This window comes from Podarcis raffonei, chromosome 4, assembly GCF_027172205.1.
Source record: "Podarcis raffonei isolate rPodRaf1 chromosome 4, rPodRaf1.pri, whole genome shotgun sequence".
In the NCBI taxonomy this organism is placed as follows: Eukaryota; Metazoa; Chordata; class Lepidosauria; order Squamata; family Lacertidae; genus Podarcis; species Podarcis raffonei.
In genome coordinates, this window is record NC_070605.1 from 61,868,255 (window position 1) to 61,889,149 (window position 20,895).

Genomic DNA, 20,895 nt, shown 5'->3' on the forward strand with positions numbered 1-20,895 from the left:
GGGAGATGTGCTGATACGTGTTGCTGGCATCCGTCTGTCTCAGGAAATAAAACACAGTTATCAGAGGACATTTTTTAGTATTGGACTAGTGTGAATGGGATAAAAAGTATTCTCTGTGGGAAGCGGGTGGCGCTGTGGGTTAAACCACAGAGCCTAGGACTTGCCGATCAGAACGTCGGAGGTTTGAATCCTCGCGACAGGGTGAGCTCCCGTTGCTCGGTCCCTGCTCCTGCCAACCTAGCAGTTCAAAAGCACATCAAATTTCAAGTAGATAAATAGGTACCGCTCCGGCGGGAAGGTAAACGGCGTTTCCGTGCACTGCTCTGGTTCTCCAGAAGCAGCTTAGTCATGCTGGCCACATGACCCGGAAGCTGTACGCCGGCTCCCTCGGCCAATAAAGCGAGATGAGCGCTGCAACCTCAGAGTCGGTCACGACTGGACTTAATGGTCAGGGTAAGGAATCCAGAAGTCCTATCTTCAGCAAATTAATATTCATTCACAGTGTTACTCAAGTCAAAAGAGCTTATACAGGAAAACAAAGTCATCTCTCTCGTAGTATATGTTACAAATAAACTGCTGCTTTTTGAAAATATTGTAGACAAAATTGTAAGTGTGACTTTCTGGAACTAGCTATTTGCCCCTGGAAAGTAGAAACACTTAGAAAATGCATTTATATCGCAATCTAGCTTTCTGTAAAAGGTCTTATGAAATATATATTATGTCAGCAACTTTCCAATTCTCTTATGTACAGTAAAAAAAACCTTTAAATTATTCAATAGAACACTATTTATTTGACAGTGGTGGTGAACAATTCCCGCCCCATTAGAAAAAAATTATCATATGGTGAAAGTAATAAATGTAATATGGTAAAAGCATATACCACAGACATGTCTGCAATCTCCTTTTTATTAAATCTGACTGAAAACCTCTGTTCAGCTCAACATAATGTAATGTTCTTCTTAAGTTCTAGGCATGAATTTCAATGAACCCCTAATGAAAATGTCTGCTTGATTAGCTGAAAGTCTATCAACCTTTTTAAATTCAGATCTTCTTAAAACACACACACACACACACACACACCCCTCTAGCTAAGCTCTCAACATAATAGAAGTGCAGAGAGAGGAAGGTAACATCTCACCGATACCTTCTGTGTTGTAATTTTACCCATCACCTGCATTGAGATGTTTTTGGTGGTTTCAACACCCGGTGTGGTTTGTGGTAGATGGTAGCTCCATGCCTATGGAATGAGCTCCCATATCTATGTAAATACCTGGGACTTTCCCGTCTGTCTGACATCCCACTGGGAAGGAAGAATAGCAACCAGATGAGGAAGACCCATGCTGTGGGCTTCACTCACATGGTTGTGGTGTTGTCTCACACACATGCACCACTTCAATATGGAATAGTGCCATGGGAAAATGGCTGTGTGAAGGAGTCCTCAAAAATGGAGCAAAGTTAATTACTTCCAGAGCTTGTGTGTACCAGAGATGTAAGTCATGCTGTCACTTTTGGTTTTTTATTATTATGATGATTCTACTACGGACACGATAAAAACTGATAAAAAGCTGTCCGTAACCTTGTAAAGTGTAGCTTCCTGCTGGATGTCCAAAGCACAGCCCTTTTTTGTAAGTAGGAGTTTCAGTAGGGACCTAAATAGTTCTCTTTGAGTTAAGTGATGGAACGCTGAGGAGATTCAGAGAAAGAGAATTAAAGACTTGAAAGAGGGAAGGCATTTGAGTATTTGCATGTGACAGTAAGCTAAGTCTTAATAAACCATAATTTACTTCATTGTTCCTACTTTGCTGCTCCTCTGGTGTCCAAATCCAGGATCATGATTTTCTGCTCCCTGATCCATAAACCAACAACAAACCATGGTTTAAGACTAGCTAGCAAGTGTGACGTTAGGGCAGAACAAACTATGATCTTGCGTTTGGACGTAACATTAAGCTATCCCCTCCATGGTTTGTTTACACAGTATGATTTATTAAGCGAAGAACTGTGGCTTATCATTATATATGAACATCTTCTTTTTTTAACAAGGTTTTCAATCCAAAATTTTTGCAGTAAGAAGTGGTTTTAACTTTATGCATCTATGTGTGACCTGACCTTAGAAATGCTAGGAAAAGCCATATTTATTGCCTTGTGGGGAATTGGTAAGTTCCTTTGTGAATTAAAACATTTTCCTTTGGGTTCTCTAGGTAGAGTTCACATTTCCTTCAATCTGCAGAAGAGCGAAAGGTTTAATTTAATCTCTATCTGACATCTTATCTCCCCTGTTTGTTGCATCTTTTCAGCTGCCTTTTTCTTCTTTTTAAAGCCTTTTGGTAATTCCCACCCACCCCCTCTATCATGTAAAGATTAGTAATCGCAGCCACCAGCCACATCAGTGAAAGCAACAAAAGTGTCTGTGATTTGACCTTTATTCAGTAGAAAGGAGATGGTATTACACAGCAGTGTTTACATTATTGCAGTGGGATACTGAAGCCCCTGTGTTCGCTTTTAAATCAAGGAGCTTGAGCCAGGAGAGAGGAACTTATTTCAAAGGCTTTCCTTGATATATTTGAGGTTCTTTGTAAGTGTTTCACACATCAATTTCTTCCTTCATTTGAGTCTTCTCTTACCTTACCATTAAATCTTTCTCTGTCTGTCTTAGTCCGATTTGGCATTGTTTCCTACTTCCACTATCCAAGTCATGTTATATTCAAGGCTGAAAACATGCTACAAAAAGAAAGCTGGAGGAGGAGATATAGTAGGCATTATATGCTTTGCATTTGAAAGCTTCCAGGTTCAATCCCTGGAACCACTAGGTAAAGGATTTCTAGTGCAAGGCTGGGAAAGATGTGGAGGAGTAGATCACTGGTCTGACTCAGTAGGAGGTAGTTTTCTAAATTCAGAACCAAATTTGCTGGACCCGTTTGAGTTCATCTCTGGCATTATTTATGATGGCAGAACCAACGCAAATAATTCCATTATGCCAATTCACTTTTGGAGCATAGTTTGGAGCTCTCTGAAACAAAGTAACAACAATTTTATTATTTATATGCTGTCCATCTAACTGGGTTGCCCCAGCCACTCTGGGTGGCTTCCAACAAAATATTAAAGCACAAAAAACCTCAAACATGACAAACTTCTTCGTACAGGGCTGCCTTCAGATGTTTCGTGCAACACACCTACACGCTGCAGCCAAAACGCTACAGTATCATGACACACAGTTTAGAAAGCTCTGCTCTAGGCTCTGGAGGGTTGTTCTTGAGATCTTTAGGATATGGCAAGGTCCTAAGGGCTTCTCTGCAGTGAACTCTCCTGAACCATCATCACCCTACCTCGCATATTAAGGTAGAAAATCAAAGAAAATCACAACCAGACTGGGAGGGGTGCAGACTGTAGGGAGGTTTCAGAAACTTTCATATGGAAGCATAAAATATCATTGCTGTTATAGCCGATTTTAAAGTTCCATCTATATTATTTAACCAACATTTTAAATGCTAAATTAAACTGAATATTTATTTTACCAAGTACAGAATGAAAAATATAATTCTGTCTATCTTTTTGAAGGCAATTGCAAATAAAGGTGATATTGTTATTGTACGCATCAGGAGTTCAAAATGGCATTTCAATATATTAGTTTGTTCTTCCAAAAGCTTTTCACTTCTTAATGCACACTTTTCCAGTGACCTTGGAAATGCAACATATTTCTTTGCCGTCTCTTCCAAATCCTTTGTTTCTAAAGACTTATTGCAATGTCGATCCACTGAAGACATTCAATCCGTTTCAGAAAGGCGACTTAATTACCTCCCTGCCAGACAAATGGCATGCTCTTCTTCAGGTTAGAATGTGTGGCAGCAGCATAGGGAACCTTATGTAATATTTAGTTGATGATTAATAGAAGGTTGCCTTTCAATCTCCTCAAAATCATTTCTTTAAAGATTTACTTGTAACACACTTGTAATTAAAATGTCTTGCTGAAGATACTTCCATGCTGTGTTTTTATCTCCTCTCCGTAGTTAACCTCCCATATTATTGTGTAGTTTTGTCTAGGATCAATTTTAATTATACATTTTATTTTTTTAAAAATAAGACGTCTTAATGGAAGACTGAAAGAAGACTACTTTTACAGCTTTATTATAAACATGTGCATGTTGCAAAACTATGAAAGCAATTTTTGTTACAGACATGCTACTTCAGGAGTGCCTAATTTCAGTAGAGAAATGGCTGAGGCCTTCCCTGTTCTCTACTATTCACTGTGACCTCTGTTTGGTTTGCAGCAACCACCTTCTTTTCCTCATAGCTGCTACTTGATTTTAATTTTTTATTGAAGAAAAACGCACGCATGCACACAAATATCTGGGCCTGTGGCACATGTCCATGGTGAAATAGACAATGGAAGCAAGACTTTGTATTGGGCCTTGTCTCCTCTGGAACTGGCCCCATTAGGATATATTCAGAGCTAGCCAAGAGGCTGCTAAAAACATGACTTTACGGCTGTAATCATTACAGATTAAAGTTCTCTGTTAGAGAAGGGTCAGAAGAGACATAAAGTACAACAACTGAGGTGGATGGGAGGCCTGGGAGCCCTCAGCAAGCCACTCCAAATTCATTGGATAAAGAGTGGGACATAAATGTTATTGCCTACTATAGTCTTCCTGCTTTTACTGTACCCAACCCCATTCAAATTAACTGACTCCGCTTTCTGGATTGTACAAACTCTTAGTAACAAAATAAAACATTTCATTAAAAAAGAATCTTCAAATTAATGCCTAGATTGTAAAGGGTTATCTTTTTTGCTTTTCCTCTGACCAACAAATAGGACATTAAGAAGCTTAGCATGTAATTCACAATACTCCATTATAAAACAACCTTTACTTTATTTTATTGTAGTTTGGTACATACCCTATAGAAGATCTCTTCAATGATTTTCAAGATGGACGAAGGCTCCTGGAGCTCCTGGAAGGTCTTACGGGCCAAAAGCTTGTATGTATACATGTTTTCAGCCAGAAATCATATTTATGATATACCCACTATGGTTGTAACTGGATTTGACTTTTAGAGTACATGAATTATATTGTGAAATTAATATTCATGGATCTCTGGTCCTTGAAAATCCCATTTTCTCTTTATGAAGCACTTTGAATTTTTACTGATTATAAGAACGTGAATTGAACCATAGGACTGGAACGTGTTAGGCTGAGCACCTAATAAAGTAGCATGACTGTATTGTGTACAATAGAAAGTAGTGAATTTGGGGTTTTGTGGGGAACAGTTTCTTAAAACAGCAACTCTTATTTGCCCTCCCCCCACCAGACCTTGCTAGTCAAATACCCAGACAAAAATGGGAGGGGAAGATGGTGAATTAACCAAAAGCAGAAACAAGCTGTGCTTGTTCATGCAAACAGTTTTGAAACAAAATAGGGTACTGGAAGTTTCTGAATATATCAGTTACAGTTCAGAAACAACCTCAAATTACTGAGCCCTCAAAATTCTGGGGAGAAATTTGAATAAGGAGCACTTAGGAAGAACCACAGCTTTGAATTCAAGCCTTAGACTGTCTCCAAACTATTTCTCTACCTCCTTAGTAATTCAATTTGTACGCATAAATGCATGAGGATGAGGATGATATTTGTACCTTGCCCATCTGACTGGGTTGCCCTAGCCACTCTGGGCACAACAGCAATAGTTAGAAGCTATTACCACTATTATAAGCATTAGAGACACTTTTAAGGGTGCCACATGATGTTTGCTTTGCTTCTACAAGACATATAACAGTTACTGTGCTGTGTTTAAGCTGTGGAGCTCCTTGCCTGTTAATATTATTAAGCAAGCGCCATCAGTACTTTCTTTTAGACTCTTCGGCTTACACAGACCTTTTCTGATGTACAGCTCAGCCATTGGTTGTTGTGTTTCACTGTCCAGAAGTTGACGAAGTATTTCATGCTGTTTTATGAATGTGTCAAATTCACTGCCTAGATGCATTGAGCCTCTGCTGGTGCAATGCTTTCTACTTGCACAGTGGAACATCACCTCCCTCTCCTCTCTCTGCCCTTACCCTGCACCCCGTATAAATCTGCCCCAGAGGGTTGGGGGGAATCCCCCAGAAGGAAAGTTCCTTGGTGCAACCAAACATCCTCACACAAGCACTTACTTGGATAGGGTCATTTGTTTGTTGTGTGGTGTATAAATCTATAAATCAATAGATTAGTTGTCAGCATGATCCACTGCATCTTTATACATAACTTCTTCTTTTTTAGTTGCTTCTTTTTCCCTGAGCAGACTGAGAACAGATAGTGGGAAGCTTGCGTGTTTCCCACAGAAAACTTCAAAAAAGTTTTGTTTTGCTAGGCAAGAATGTTATTAAAATATAATTGCCATTAACTGTAGGCTTCCTTCAGTTAAAATAATGGAAGGCATTCTTCCCCATTTCAGATCAAAGAAGAAGCAGGGATAGTAGCTGAAGGTTATAACTCTAAATTTCAAAAGTAGATTTTATAATAAAAGTTGTAGAAATATATATTTTATGCAGTGTCGCAGCTCGTGACATTTTAAATCTTGTCGTGAATGTGAAATTACTAGCACTGTGACAGAGTCTACAATAAAAGGGTTAACTGGGACTATTAGTAATCCATCACTCTCTTTTCTTTCAGCCGCCGCCCATTTTTATTGTGTTCAATTTTTTCACATAAGAATGCTCATATATTGTTAGTATGGCAAACTTCAAATATATACTTGGAGAATATTATGTATGTTTAATGCTATTCCCTGGTAGCAGTCCTCAGCTGGCCTATGGAAAAGAATATCTGTTATAATTAAAACAATCTGAATTTGTCTTACTGATGCCCTCATTTAGTAGGGCCATTGTAAAATGCCATAGAAAAATATATTACTGAAGTAAGGATTGACAGTCTTTGGTATTTTAGGCTCTTCTGTGCTGTTTGCATCTGTGAGACATTATTTTAAATTTTAATATATAATATTTCCTTGTTTCTCACTATGCATATTCACAGGGTAAAGAAAGGGGCTCCACAAGAGTTCATGCCTTGAACAACGTCAACAAAGCACTACAAGTCCTTCAGAAAAACAATGTAAGTAAATATTTACATGGGTTCATAACTCACATAGAGAGTTGAGGAGAACTCAATAAACAGATATGAAAATTTGCTTCTGGAGTATGCTTTACAATAAACAAGATCCAATATAATCTCATGGGATGCAGGAGATCAGAGTGCTAATCCCACATCAGGCATTATTTCAATAAATAGCCTTGAAGAAGCCGCTTGGTTGGATCCTGACTTGCGTTCAAATGTGTTTTGCTGGTGCTGGAAGTCACAAGTCTTCTTTCCTCCTGCAGCCACTTCGTGCCTCTTGAGAAGCTTCTCTGGTGGTGTTGGAAGAGCCTTGAAAACAACATGGTTGATAGCATGGTGGGTGGGAATTGCAGAGGGAAGGAAGAATCGGTTAAAATTGCTGCCTTGCTGCCTTCCTCTGGCGGTAAGGCTCTATTGAAATTCAGTTTCAGGTGGGAAATGGAAGGAGGTTCATGCAGGAGCAAGTCTGGTTCCAACTCATTATCTCCTAAGCCTTGCTTTCCATCTGTAAAAGTGCAGTGCCTCTAAAAGCCATAGAATGTGTTCTCCCTCTCAGATGAAATAATTTTATAAGAGTTAATCTCCAGAACATATAAGAATTAATCTCCAGAATAAAACTACTAGTAATACCCCTCTCTTGCTGTCTTGTTCTAAGGAATTGGAAAGTTCTACTAAATGAATATGCAAATAATTCATTGATTTAAATCCCATTCTAAGGGGTACTCTTAGCAGTATAGCTAGATTTTGTCATTTACTGTTGGTTTATTTCTATCAGCTACCTATAATTCACCTTAAATGTGTGCAGTTTTGGACCTGGGAATGAATTGCGTGGCGAGTTCCCTCCTCCCCCCTCAGAAATAAAGACACGAGACACGAGAATTCAAGTTAATGGGTCAAATTAGTCCACAACTTTATTGATTACAGGAATTGAGCGGTATTGGCTTAGGCATTGGACCTAACAACTAACCGGCTTCAGCCTGCTTGCTTGAAGACCAGTGAGGGTTAACCACCAGTAGAGGGAGTCCTGCTGATGTACGTCCACTAGGAGCTCCCCCGGGGTTACCGCTCGGGGGCGTGCCGTGGGCCCACACCTCCATAGGCTTAGGACAAGGCCACGCCCCCTGGAATCCTTTACCGGACTACCCTTTGATTTGGGGGAAGGTGATGGTGCTTCCTTCCCCCTTCATTTGCATAACAATAGAACAATATCCCTACCAATGCCTAACCGCCAATACCAAGGAGTTGTGACAGATTGCTACGAGGTAGGTGAAAAGCAAGTGGCTGGTGCCAATCTGCCAAATGGAAAAATTCCTACCAGGCCCCTTGACGGTGACCAACCGAAGTTCATAGCAACGTCAGATAGCTTAGCCTAACGGGTGGGAGGGTTGGAAAAACCTGGTCAGCTGGCTGCAGTGCGGGGAAAGAGGGAGACCCTCAGCTGCGCCAGCCCTAAGTACGGCAAGGCCACGCCCCCCGGGCCAGCCAATTGCCTGGCCTGGGGATGACGCGTCTGAGGATTCCCTGGCATCACGGGGGCTGAAGCCAGCCCCCACAAGTGTGGGGAGGGGCGTGAAGCCCGCAACCCCACCTCCTCTCTAGCTCGGAAGTGGCTTTTTCCTTATAAAAGGAATGACAAATGAAACCAAGTTGGTTACTTTGGATAGTTGATTCAGTCTAGTACAGGTATGTCTTTTGTTAGCTTCTTGTATTTGAAAGCTGAATGGGAAGCATCTAAGAAAACTTTACTAGGCAGAGAAAGAAATGAGCCTATGTTAATTGCTGATGAAGTGGCTGGGTTCCCATAAATATTATTTTCTGTTGTCATATGCATTACTTTTTGTTTTTAATTATTGCAACATATGTTTATTTTGTGATATAATAATTGCATCCTTGCTAACTGCAATTTCCTAAAATACCTGGTACTATTTGTTTTATGACAGATAATTATTTGATCAGGTTATGAAATATGCTCTGGATTGTTTACTTGCCACTAAAAGCTAAATAGTAGAAAATATGCAAACAAAACCACATAGCCCTAATTTGATGTATTTATCAAATCCGTAGGTTTTAACAGGTTTGCTTATGTTTTATTCAGCAGATGTTTCTTTTGCCCATTACTCTGGGAATGTAAACTCATTTAACTTCTATTTTAATGTTCATTGTTTTTGCATTTTATACATAATTTTATCTAAGTTTGCTTTGCCTTGCTTTGCTCTGACAGGTAGATCTGGTGAATATCGGCAGCACAGATATTGTGGATGGCAATCATAAACTGACTCTTGGATTGATCTGGAGTATAATTCTCCACTGGCAGGTGAGTCAGTCATTCACAGAACATTTTTTGGATATATCCCTAATAATCAAGGGGTATATCTACTTTGTGTATTTCAGATGGTGTTCAGTTTTGAACCCATCCTAATGTTTCAATGAGTGATAGAGAGAGGAAACAAGGAGACTGTTCTCTATTTAATTTTAGTGTCAAGGTTGGGTAGTTGAGAAAAGTCAAGGAGGTCAGTCTCCTTTCAAAGCATTACGCAGTCATTTCATTGCAATACCAGCCAATTTAATAATCAGAATACTGCAAAATACATTTCTAAGTCCAATTCAGTGTACTGATGTATAAAGTTCTAAACTATTTGAGCCCAAATGTAAGAAGGAACGCCCCTCTCCATGTTGACTACCTCCTGTATTAAGACAAACCAAAACAGCCCTTCTCATCGCCCCATCACCAGGTTAAGTAGGAAGCTGTCTTATACTGAGTCAGACCATTGCTCCATCTAGCTCAGTATTGTCTACACCAGGGGTCTGCAACCTTTAAGACAAAAAGAGCCACTACAAAAATAATTTTTTTTGTCACTTTTTTATTATTTCTTTGTTTGACCCCTCAGAATTACTCCTCCTCATAGAGATAAACATTAAATTAACAAGTTACCTTTTTTGTGTGTGTGTTCTTCACTCCCCTTCAAAACAGTGACCAGCGTACATGCCCCTTACAATGTAGCGGGCGGGCGGGAAGGTGACGTCGGGACGGTGCGTGACTAACGCACGCACCGCCCCCATGCGACGTCACAGCCAGTACAGCGCCCGCCACAGTGGGGAGTGTCGGGGCACACAATGCGCCTCCTCCCCTCGCTAGTATCCGCCCCGGAGCCGCGGCAAAGGTGTAAAAGAGCCACATGCGGCTCCGGAGCCGTGGGTTGCAGACCCCTGGTCTACACCGACTGGCAGCCGCTCTCTACAGTTCCAGGCAAGAGTCTTCCACATCTCCTACCTGGAGATGCCAGTAATTGAGCTTTTGACCTTCTGAATGTAAAGCAGATGTTCAGCCTCTGAGCTACAACCCAGAGTACAGGGGGCAGTAGTGTGGGATAGGGCCTTCTCTCTGGTGGCAACCCATCTCTGGAATGGCATCTCTTCCAAGGGTTTGAGTTCAGTGACTTACATTAAATGTGTAGCCTGTGTTTGTTTTCTTTCATGATGGCACAGTAAAGCAAATTTTCAGTGGAAATTCTTGGCCTCTTTGGGTACTACAAACAGTGCCGGATTTACATATAAGCTAAACAAGCTATAGCTTAGGGCCCCACTCTCTTGGGGCCCCCCCAAAAAAATTAAAGGAAAAAAACCTGGATGTACATTTCCAAAATATAAGATTAAAACCTACATACAGCAACAGTGTTTTGTTTTGTGTTGTGTAGGCTTCTATGATGTAAGTAATGGGCCCCGCCTGCTAGCCTGCTCCCTAAAATATCACTGATTTGCTCATTTCTATATATAGGGTGCCTACATTCTGCATGGACTGGTTGCATGGCAGCATGTAGCAGGCAGCTGCAGACTGCAGTGCAGCACAGTTGAATGTAGGTCAAGCTGTTGTACCTGTTACCTAATATTAAAGAGTGCTTGTAGACTGGTGATCGCGCAGCACAGACTAGGGGTATGAGTCTTATGCCTCCTGATTGATTTCATGTAATACATAATTTATTTATTTTGATCCCATTATAAAGTTACTATTAATATACTTCTTCTTAATTGTATTTCAGTTCAACAATTACTTTGATAAAATACATATTTTTCTTATGTGCAAACGGCTTTAGAAACCTATTAGGTCCATAAATTACCATATAGCATATATTCAACACAAAAAAATACAGCGACAGTTTGTTGTTGACAAAGGACAGCTGGACGTATAAAAGGCCCCATTACCTTCAGTAGCTTAGGGCCTCATCAAACCTAAATCCGGCCCTGACTGCAAATTAAAAATAAATGTTGCTAATAGTGCAGAAATCAAAGTTAGGTTGATTTGCCACAGTGCACCGTGCTTATCTTCTTGCATATTTAAAGAAAAGACAAAATGACAGTAGGAAGAGCAATGACCCTTTCATTTCTATACAACCAGTGCTTCTTCAGTATCCTCCCATGTGTTTTTTTATGTTTCGGATCACTGTGCTGAGTATTCAAGTACTTAAGAGTTAAGTAAAAGAAACTCAAGTTTGACTGGGGGGGGGGGGTGAGTTGCCTTTGATAAATAAACTTGGCTACTGATAAAAATTCTGTCTTCCAACACAGGTCAAAGATGTAATGAAAAACATCATGGCTGGACTGCAACAGACAAACAGTGAAAAGATCTTGCTGAGCTGGGTCCGTCAATCAACTCAGAATTATCCGCAGGTCAATGTTGTTAATTTCACCAGTAGCTGGTGTGATGGTTTGGCTTTCAATGCACTCATCCACAGTCACAGGTAAGAGAAATGCTACAAATTAACATCCAAATGCCTCTGTTTTTGCTGTGATCATGTGAATTGAAAATACTTTATTAGAATCACCTTGCTGGAGCAAGTCCATCTAATCCACATTATTGAATTCCAGCATTGGGGAGCTGGAGGCCTTTCAGAAATGCACAAACAAGGGGTGTAGGGTGGGATGTGGGCAGCATGTAAGCCATCTTCTGTTACTTGCTTTCAGCATCCATGAGTCAGAGGCATGCTGCCAGTGCTCACAAAGCTCTATTTAGCTATCATGGCTAATTGCCGCTAATAATAGAAATCTATCTATTAATTTGTCTAATTGCTTTTAAAGGTTTATAAAATTGTGACAGTTGCCAAATCTTATGTTAATAAATTTCACAAGATAATTATGCTTTGAAAATTACTTCCTTTTTGCCTGTTGTTAATCTGCTGTTGTGGTTGATCTCTAGTCTTACCAGAGTTCCAAGTCTTATCATAGGAATGTTTGTCTTCACTAACTCTCTTTATGCCAATGATGTGGAACCTGTGACTCTCCTATCACCCCTAGTCCTTGCTTTTTACCATTCATAACATTATACTGGTCCATCATGCCTCTTCTCAGTATCAGTATTTTCCTCTAAACTAAAGGAGCCTCACATATTTGGTCCTTTTTCAATTAATGCCCCCTTTCCTGGACAATCAGAGCTAAGTTCAGATGCAAGGGTTTTTGTTTATTTGTTTTGCTTCATGCACAGAGGTTTGAAGCGCAGGTACAGTTAGATGGCTTTTTCTAAAAGCAGAACAAGAGCCAAATACTAGGTCTATTCCAAGGTCTGAAATGAAGAAAGTCTAGGGCCATGATATTAGGGTTGCCATATTTCAAGAAGTGAAAATCCGGACACAAAATCTCCATAAAAATATTAAGTTTTTTTGCTCCCGATATGAGCTGCCATACGCCCGGGTTTTCATGGACATTTTAACAGGTTTCAAAATGATGGGGTTACACTTCCCCTGAAAGAGCAGGTTCGTAGCTTGGGGGTACTCCTGGATCCTTTGCTGTCGCTTGAGGCTCAGGTGGCACAGGGTGCATTCCATCAGCTTCGGCTGGTGGCCCGGCTACGCCCCTATCTGGACAGGGATAGCCTAATTACTGTTGTCTATGCTCTGGTAACCTCAAGGTGAGATTACTGCAATGCGTTATATGTAGGGCTGCCTCTGAAGATGGTTCATAAACTTCAGCTAGTGCAGAATTCAGCGGCCAGCTTGCTCACCAGAGCAAGATGGTTTGAGCTTATTATACCAATCCTGGTCCGACAGCACTGGCTACCAATTAGTTTCAGGGCCCAATTCAAAGTGCTGGTTTTGACATATAAAGCCTTAAACGGCTCAGGATCACAATACCTCAAGGACTGCCTCTTTCCATATGAACCTGCCCAGACCCTGAGAACATCTTCTGAGGCCCTTCTTCATGTGCCTTCTCTTTGAGAGGTCCGGAGGCTGGCATCACGAGAACAGACCTTCTCTGCAGTGGCTCCCCATCTGTGAAATGCTCTCCCCAGAGAAGTTTGCTTGGCACCTTCATGATATACCTTTAGGCGCCAGGCAAAAATGTTTCTTTTCTACCAGGCCTTTGGTTGATCTGATTGACATCCTATTCCCTTTTAAAATGTGGCTCTTGTGGAGGGGCATTGGGTTGTTGTTTTTCTTTTGATTATATATATTGTGGTTTTTATGTTGATCTTGTTCTGTGAACTGCCCCGAGACCTCCGGGTATAGGGCGGGATATGAACACACACACACACACACACACACCTCCTAGATGCCATTTTTGGCAGACAAATCCTGGCTATGTCCTGGAAATTCCAGGTGTATGGCAGCCCTAATGATATCGTCCTGAATTTGGGAACTCTCTTTAAAAGGTGCCCTATCAATGGAATTGGGAAACAGAACAGTTTCTTGCTCTGATCCTCCCCCTGCTCCCCATCTGCCCTTACAACATTGTTGTCTTTTAATCCGTTGTCAAATAACTGTGTTTTCAGTTGAAAAGATTTGTTGCAGGGGGCAGGAAAGAGAGTATTGTTCTGGTTGTTTCTGGGACTATGGAAACATGTTCCTGGCCATTTAACAGCCACCCCTGTGTGTGTTCATAATAGAAACAAACATTAGCTGATAGCTTGCAAGACACTTAATAACAGTGTGGTGCTTTAATTACACACCTTCATAGAAGCAACACAGCAAGACTTAATTTATTATTTAGGCATTTGAAGCTAGCAGGAGTGACCTTAAACCTAGCCTGAGAGGAGCACCTAGCATTATGTGGCAGCCTACATAATACAGCACTAATTTGACCACATTGCTGAAAATGGCTCTTATCTCTCTGGTTAGTGGAACCGGATTGTAGTCCTCCAAGCACATGCTTTCAAAGCAGATACTTAAAAGTCAACATAATTGCATCACAGTCAGTCAAGTGCAAATTGCTACTGATAAATTTCTCTTTGGCTCTGTTTTGATGGGGGGAAAGGCGGGTGTTTTTACAGTAAAATGTAGGGAGGGAGAATAGCAGAGGAAGCATAAAAATGAGTACCTTTTGTTGAATGGTGAGAATAATTGTGGCATCTGTCTTCTACATATTTTCATTAGGTGTCTCTGGAAATGGTACTCAATAGTTATTGGCCTTGGGGATGATGTTGTGTATGAGAGTTGTCCCCCAGTAATTAAAAATATGTGCCAGTTATGTTTTGTGTGTGCTTGTTTTACTGTTCTGTCACAACATGGTGATTTGTGATTCTATTTATTTAGCACTAGGTACATACCCTCTTAAGAGTCTATTTGCTGGCATAGTAAATCTTAGTTCTGTGCTAATAATGCTTTTCAGCTATAAATTCAAATTAATGCAAAGTCCCATATTAACAGTCCCATATTTAAAAGTCTGGTGCTGCCTGAGTTCTGGAATACATTTCACATATGTATGAGTGTCTTCCATACAAGTGTTTTTCAAAATCCACCCTCCATCAACTTACTTGTAATGTATTATGAGAAATAAAGACAACTTCTCAATTTGTTTGACCATTGGTTCTCAAACAGAACTTAGTGAAATTCCCCTGCACTATTTTTTGCATCTACCCTGTTATCCATAAGAAATATATATTTAGTGATTCATACAGAAATCTTTATTCATCATATCCACTTACCTTATCAGCCTATTTCTTTCTGCCCATTTTGCTTTGCTCCTCCCATCTCCTCCCACAGCTACTGGGACCTGCTCAGGACAAATCTCTTAAAACACGCGCCTTTTCTTGGAGCAGACACACAATAAGAAGTTTAAAGCACAATTTGAAACACAATTCAAAAGCCTGGGTGAATAAAAAAGGTCTTCAGTTGACAGCTAAAAACCATAGACAAGACGTCAAGTGATTATTAATTACTTGGATCCATTCCAGTTTTGCTCCAGGCCTGGCCTTGGCATTAAACTAACTTTGTTGCTGTGGTTGATGACATTTCTTTGGAGAGAAATTGAGGGAGTGTGGTCCACCTTTCTCTGCTTGACCACAGAGTCCTTCTGGAGTGTCTTGGGAAAGTTACAGTTGGCGCACTGTACTTCATTGATTCCATTCCTTCCTCGAGAGCCACTTCCAGGAAGTAGTTATGGTAGCCCTGGTTTGTGGAAATTTGGCTTCTTGAAACAAATCAATATTGTGGTTTATGATCCTGATTTGTTAACAAACCAGAGCCTAAACTAACCCAAGTTCTCCCTGTTCAGACAAAGTGACAAACTCTGGTTAGTTTAAAACAGGAAGTGAATGCTTCTGATTCTCCTCCCGGCTGCAGTAACCCTAACCCATGAAAACTTGAAGTTCATTCTGCTGCTCATTCCCATACGGTTAAACCACAGTTTATCATTATATGTGGAATAGACTACAGTATGTCTTTGTGGTGCATTGTTTACTGAAGCACTTAAATGCTTTGTCTTCAGTTATGTAACAACAACAATAACAATTTATTATTTCTACCCCGCCCATCTGGCTGGGTTTCCCCAGCCACTCTGGGCGGCTTCCAACAGAAGGTTAAAAATAAATTGAAACATCAGTCCTTAAAAACTTCGCTAAACAGGGCTGCCTTCATATGTCTTCTAAATATCATAAAGTTGTTTATTTCTTCGACATCTGATGTGGTGAACTGACCCAAAAGTCTAATAATACTTATTTTAAGTTATTAAAATAGTCATATACTGCTTCCCTGCTGCTGTCCTTGGGACAATCAAAAGGCTATGGCGTGGCTGGGACTGGCAAGTGGGGAAGCACTGAGCAGACTATGGCACTGAGGCCCACTGAAAAATGGCTCAATCCTGACTGGTGGGTCTTGGTCCACTGTTTTAGAAGCACTACTATAATAAATCCAGAAAAGGCGGGTTTTGTTTGTTTGTTTTTTGAGATTTTAATATATTCTTTGTGGATTATTATGTTTTCTCCTGTGCATGTTACCATTCATATTTACTTATATTTCACATCTGGAACTACTCTGCTTTTGATCATGGGACATTCCCCTCCCCCCAAAAAAAATTAAATAAATCATTTTGCAAAAGATAAGAAACTGTTGTAATAGCAAAAGCTTTTAATAATTCTGAAAGGAAGAACTTCACATTGCAGTCTTCATGCTAGTGAATGAAATTTTAAGTATCAGGCATAAAACTAGATTTGAATCAGGAGATTGCATTTCTCCAATATCTTGTGCAATGTGTTAACACAGCCCCTTTATACAAGTCCACATAACGTATAGTCAATACATCTCTGTTTAAAGGTCTGTTTGCATTAAATTCCATTAGTGGTAGTCTCTGGAGAAAACCATTCCCTAACAAGGTGTAGCAATAAAAAGATTCATTGTTTCTTCCAGTAATGCTGCCTGTGAAAATACTTGCTATGTATGAAATGGTTCCATTCAACGAGAATATTCACTTATTTAATTGAATACACTTCATTTTTAGGAAGCCAATATTTTTTCAAGGATAATTAGATGTTGACTTTCAACATTTTATTAATGATGTTATATATTTAAAATATTTCCTGTATTTTGTATTTGTGAAGAAAATGCAAATATGACCAGATGACCTTTTTCAACTCTCTGCTTAGCCGTGAAACAAAAAGTGTGGAACGAGTCACTATCTTTCAGATTAACTTGTCTCGCTGGGTTGTTATGCAGTTCTTAGCTGCTTGGGTTGAGTCAGAGCACCCTTCCCAACATGGTGTCCTCCAGCTGTTTTGAACTAGGCCTCCCATCCCTCTAATGTCTCATTGTGCTCCTCTTGTGTGTCTATATCTGTTGGAAGCGGGTAGAAATCTGTTGAACCTAAGGCGCAGGCACCACACCTGCCGTAGACTAAATCGAACACATATTTAATTGAGTAGGATTAGATTTCCGTCTTCTGTAATCTTGAAAACAAATTTACCTGTCCTAATGGGTAACTTAGCTAAAACTAGGGTGTCTAAAATTAATAGAATTATTTATACTGCAAACAGTGTAACTAATAGTATAGGGTCCCAGACTGTTTATCTAAGCTGTAATTTGATCCCTGCCTATAAAACATTTAAGACTGGTCTGCAGCATTTCACGGATACAGCTGAATTTCTCGTTTGAATGTTTTAATTTTGTATGCGATAGAAAATGATTTTTTAAAAAACCAAAACAAAAAAACTAAGGGTCTCTCCAGCCCTGTGATGCAGTTGACTAGCCCTCCAAATCTAGAATTGCACATAGAATTGCATAGGTAACTTTACAAGATTTCCCTTTTCTTTTCAGACCAGATCTATTTGACTGGGATAGTGTGGTTCGCCAACAGTCAGCTGTACAACGATTAGACCATGCATTCAACGTAGCCAAACGACACCTAGGAATCGAAAAACTCCTTGATCCTGAAGGTTAGTGTGCATCAGGTTCTGTTTGTAAGTGTATGATCAATTTTCTCCATGCAGGTGCTAGGGAAAAGGTTTATCCACTTTCATTTTTATAGTTGCACCACACAAACAAGTTTTCATTTAGTTTACTGAAACTTCACAGTTAAGGTTGCTTTTTACTCACCTAGATAATTAATTCCTTAAGATTCAAGCAAACACTTCTGGATTTACAGCAAACTTTTAAAGGTGTATGTTCTTTGTTAAGCACCATGGTAAAGTAGCTGTTTTTCTTCAAAGGTGCTTAGATTTGCAGTTCTTATTGCTTACAATAGAAGTTGCAGTTCATCAGCATTTTTGAAATTATGTCCTAAATTTGGATGTAAGGAGCTGGTTTAAGTTATTCACAGACAATGATTCATGAATCATTCATTATTCTTTTTATACTAATTTCACTTTTTTGGATGTTTGGATGAAAGGGTTTTTTGAGGAGGAGCACTAAAGTTTAAACTTTTTATATCTTCCGTGTTTCAATCTGAATTATTTTTGTGTATGTTTTAAGCTTTCTCTTTTTTGCTTCTGACTTTTGAGGTGATTGTTCAAGTACAAAGTGAGCCCCCAAATGGCAAGTTTTGCTCTTACCCTGAAGTCTACCAATTGTTTGTTAATAATAGGGAATGTGTAGTAATTATTGGTCATGGAAACACAGCATAAAGCTTGGAAATAACATTTCACATTCAAATATTGTCCTCTTCTCTAAAACGAATATGAAGACGACCCATTTGGCTGTTAATTAGTGAGAAGAAACACTATTAATATAATATAGGGTCTTCTTTTTATGTCGTGGGTCTGAGCCTTGACACTGGAAATTCTAGCCTTGGAAATTTTGTCAGACTTTATTGTAAGTCACCTCCATTATGTAGTATGTGTGTAGGCTTACATATTTGTACTACAAACATCACTTGTATACCTGTTTATAACAATTTTACATAAACAGCTCAAGTAATTTAATTAAGATAAAAATTACTATTGTGCTCACAGCTGTGTTATGTAAACTGCTTAGAGGGTTTTTTAATCATTGAGCATTGGACAAATTCTGTTAAATAATTAAATATTGTCTTCTCACAAAAAGTTCCCTTCTATGAAATCTCCTTTAATTAACCAATGTAGATGTTCTTGGCACACTAGGCCTCAGGCAAGCATATCAGAGCAAAACATACACTGCATGATGGAAGAGAATTTCATTTGGTCACCATTTTAAAGTGGACTGACTCAATTTGCACCTCCTGAACTAATACACAGGTTGGAACATAATTATCCTTCGACTTTCACACTTCTTTGAATTTTGTGGTAAAGTTCTCAGCTGAAGAAGTGTTCCAATATGCATTATAAATGAATATTCTAGGCTGAGGGTGCATTTAGAAATACATACACTGTCTGTTTGAAACTTGGAAAGATTGATACATTTGATTTAGCTTTATCTCTCAAACTCAAGCCATAGTTTAACTGCACAAGCACACTTTCTGTGTTCTAAATGAGGACCAGGGCAAACAACTCTGTTAAAAATGTTGCTTGCTCTTCTTATACACTGCTTCTGATTAGCTCCAGAAAGATACGGCAGATCCATACGATAGATCCATATTTATATTATACAATTTAACCTCATTCCTCTGGGCTGCAGTAAAGTGTAGGCTCCCACTCCTTGCTTGTGACCTGGCCCAGCCTACCCCCACAAAAACAAAGCAGCAAACAAAGTTATTTTTCATTTGGTGAAAATGATAATATTTATGTTTGGTAGGTAAGAGTATAAATATTCATATCTGAGAAATTATTGAAATTGGTAGTTGGTTGACAGAGGAAAGGCTTCTTTACCTAAATGCATCTAATAGAAATATGAAAAATATTCATGCAACATTTATTTGTAGTGGCCACTCTCAAGTGAATTTGGTACTTCCATTATGAGAAATACAATCTATCAGTACTGGGCTGATTCCTATCATCTTTTCATGTGGTTGTATGCTTTTCACAGAAAGTCTCCTGGTAAGCTTGGTAAACAGTTGTCTAAAACTATGATCTAGTGAGTAGGGAAATGTATGTATATTTATCTAGAGGTACATCATTAGTATTCTAGGGGGCAATGGGCCAGAGTAAGAATACTGAAGGCACACATCAGGGTAGGTTTTTTTAGTTATGTAACGATAAGGAATATTACATACTAATGAAGCAGTTTCCAAATTGAAATGCTGATTTTAAATGTTCTTCTGCTCCCAGTATGAAGGCCCTGATTTTTTGACATCATATTATTAATGCAGTAACTTAATATGTCTATTAAAACCCTCAATAGTTACTTATTATGAAGTACTTCATACATAATTAAATTGCTAACAGGTCAATTGGGTGATAATAAATCGACTCATAAATATGGAAAAGGAAATGTTTTTAAATGAGACTTCAGTTGTAACGGAGACACTATTTTTTGTATTCTCCCCCACCCACCTTTTCAAAATGATGAAACAGTGCATTCACTGTTTTATTGCTCTATTTTTCAAAGTTTCATTACAGTTTTCAGTACAATTTGCCATTTGCTTCTTCTGAAGAAATTATCGCACTATTTTTATGATTGTCTTCTAATAGTATGGAAGTGTTTGAATAAGCATGCAGTTGATTTTTATATTGTCTGTGTGTCTGATTGAAGCTCCAAGCTTTATGCATTGAGCAGGTTTGCTATGTATACCAGGCTTCCTCAAGCTCGGCCCTCCAGATGTTTTTGGCCTACAACTCCCATGATCCCTAGCTAGCAGGACCAGTGGTCAGGGATGATGGGAATTGTAGTCTCAAAAAACATATGGAGGGTCGAGGTTGAGGAAGCCTGATGTATACAGACAAAACCCAGAGGTGGATCCAAACTAAGCTAGGTTCCTTCCATTGAAATCAATTGAACAATTAATAATGGCCTAAGCTTCATTAATTTCTGTGATTCTTACATGAATCAGTGGGACCTAAATCATGACTAAGTCCTAACCATGTCTTCTCAGAAGTAAATCCTATTAATTCAGTTCTACTAAACATGTGAAGGAGCCCAAGCACCTGGGGATATTGGGGGTGGGGCTTCTGCATGGGCTTCTGTCACATCCTCACTTAGAGCACATACTCATGTGTAGGGCCTGTGTAATTATTATTATTATTATTGTACCTTAACATTTTAGTTGT

General features: G+C 39.4%; 1 protein-coding gene across 12 annotated transcripts in view; it reads left to right on the forward strand.

Moving 5' to 3' along the window:
• The window catches only part of DMD (dystrophin), a 995,174-nt gene that overhangs the window by 316,380 nt on the left and 657,899 nt on the right, over window positions 1-20,895 (forward strand). For all 12 annotated transcript variants that reach the window (XR_008330242.1, XR_008330243.1, XR_008330241.1 and 9 more), the window contains exons 3-7: window positions 4,879-4,971; window positions 6,999-7,076; window positions 9,301-9,393; window positions 11,643-11,815; window positions 17,594-17,712. Coding sequence is in view for 9 of the 12 variants with exons in the window: in XM_053386964.1 (XP_053242939.1) it covers window positions 4,879-4,971; window positions 6,999-7,076; window positions 9,301-9,393; window positions 11,643-11,815; window positions 17,594-17,712 (556 nt within the window). In the remaining 3 variants the exon portion in view is untranslated. The remainder of the gene's footprint in view (window positions 1-4,878; window positions 4,972-6,998; window positions 7,077-9,300; window positions 9,394-11,642; window positions 11,816-17,593; window positions 17,713-20,895) is intronic.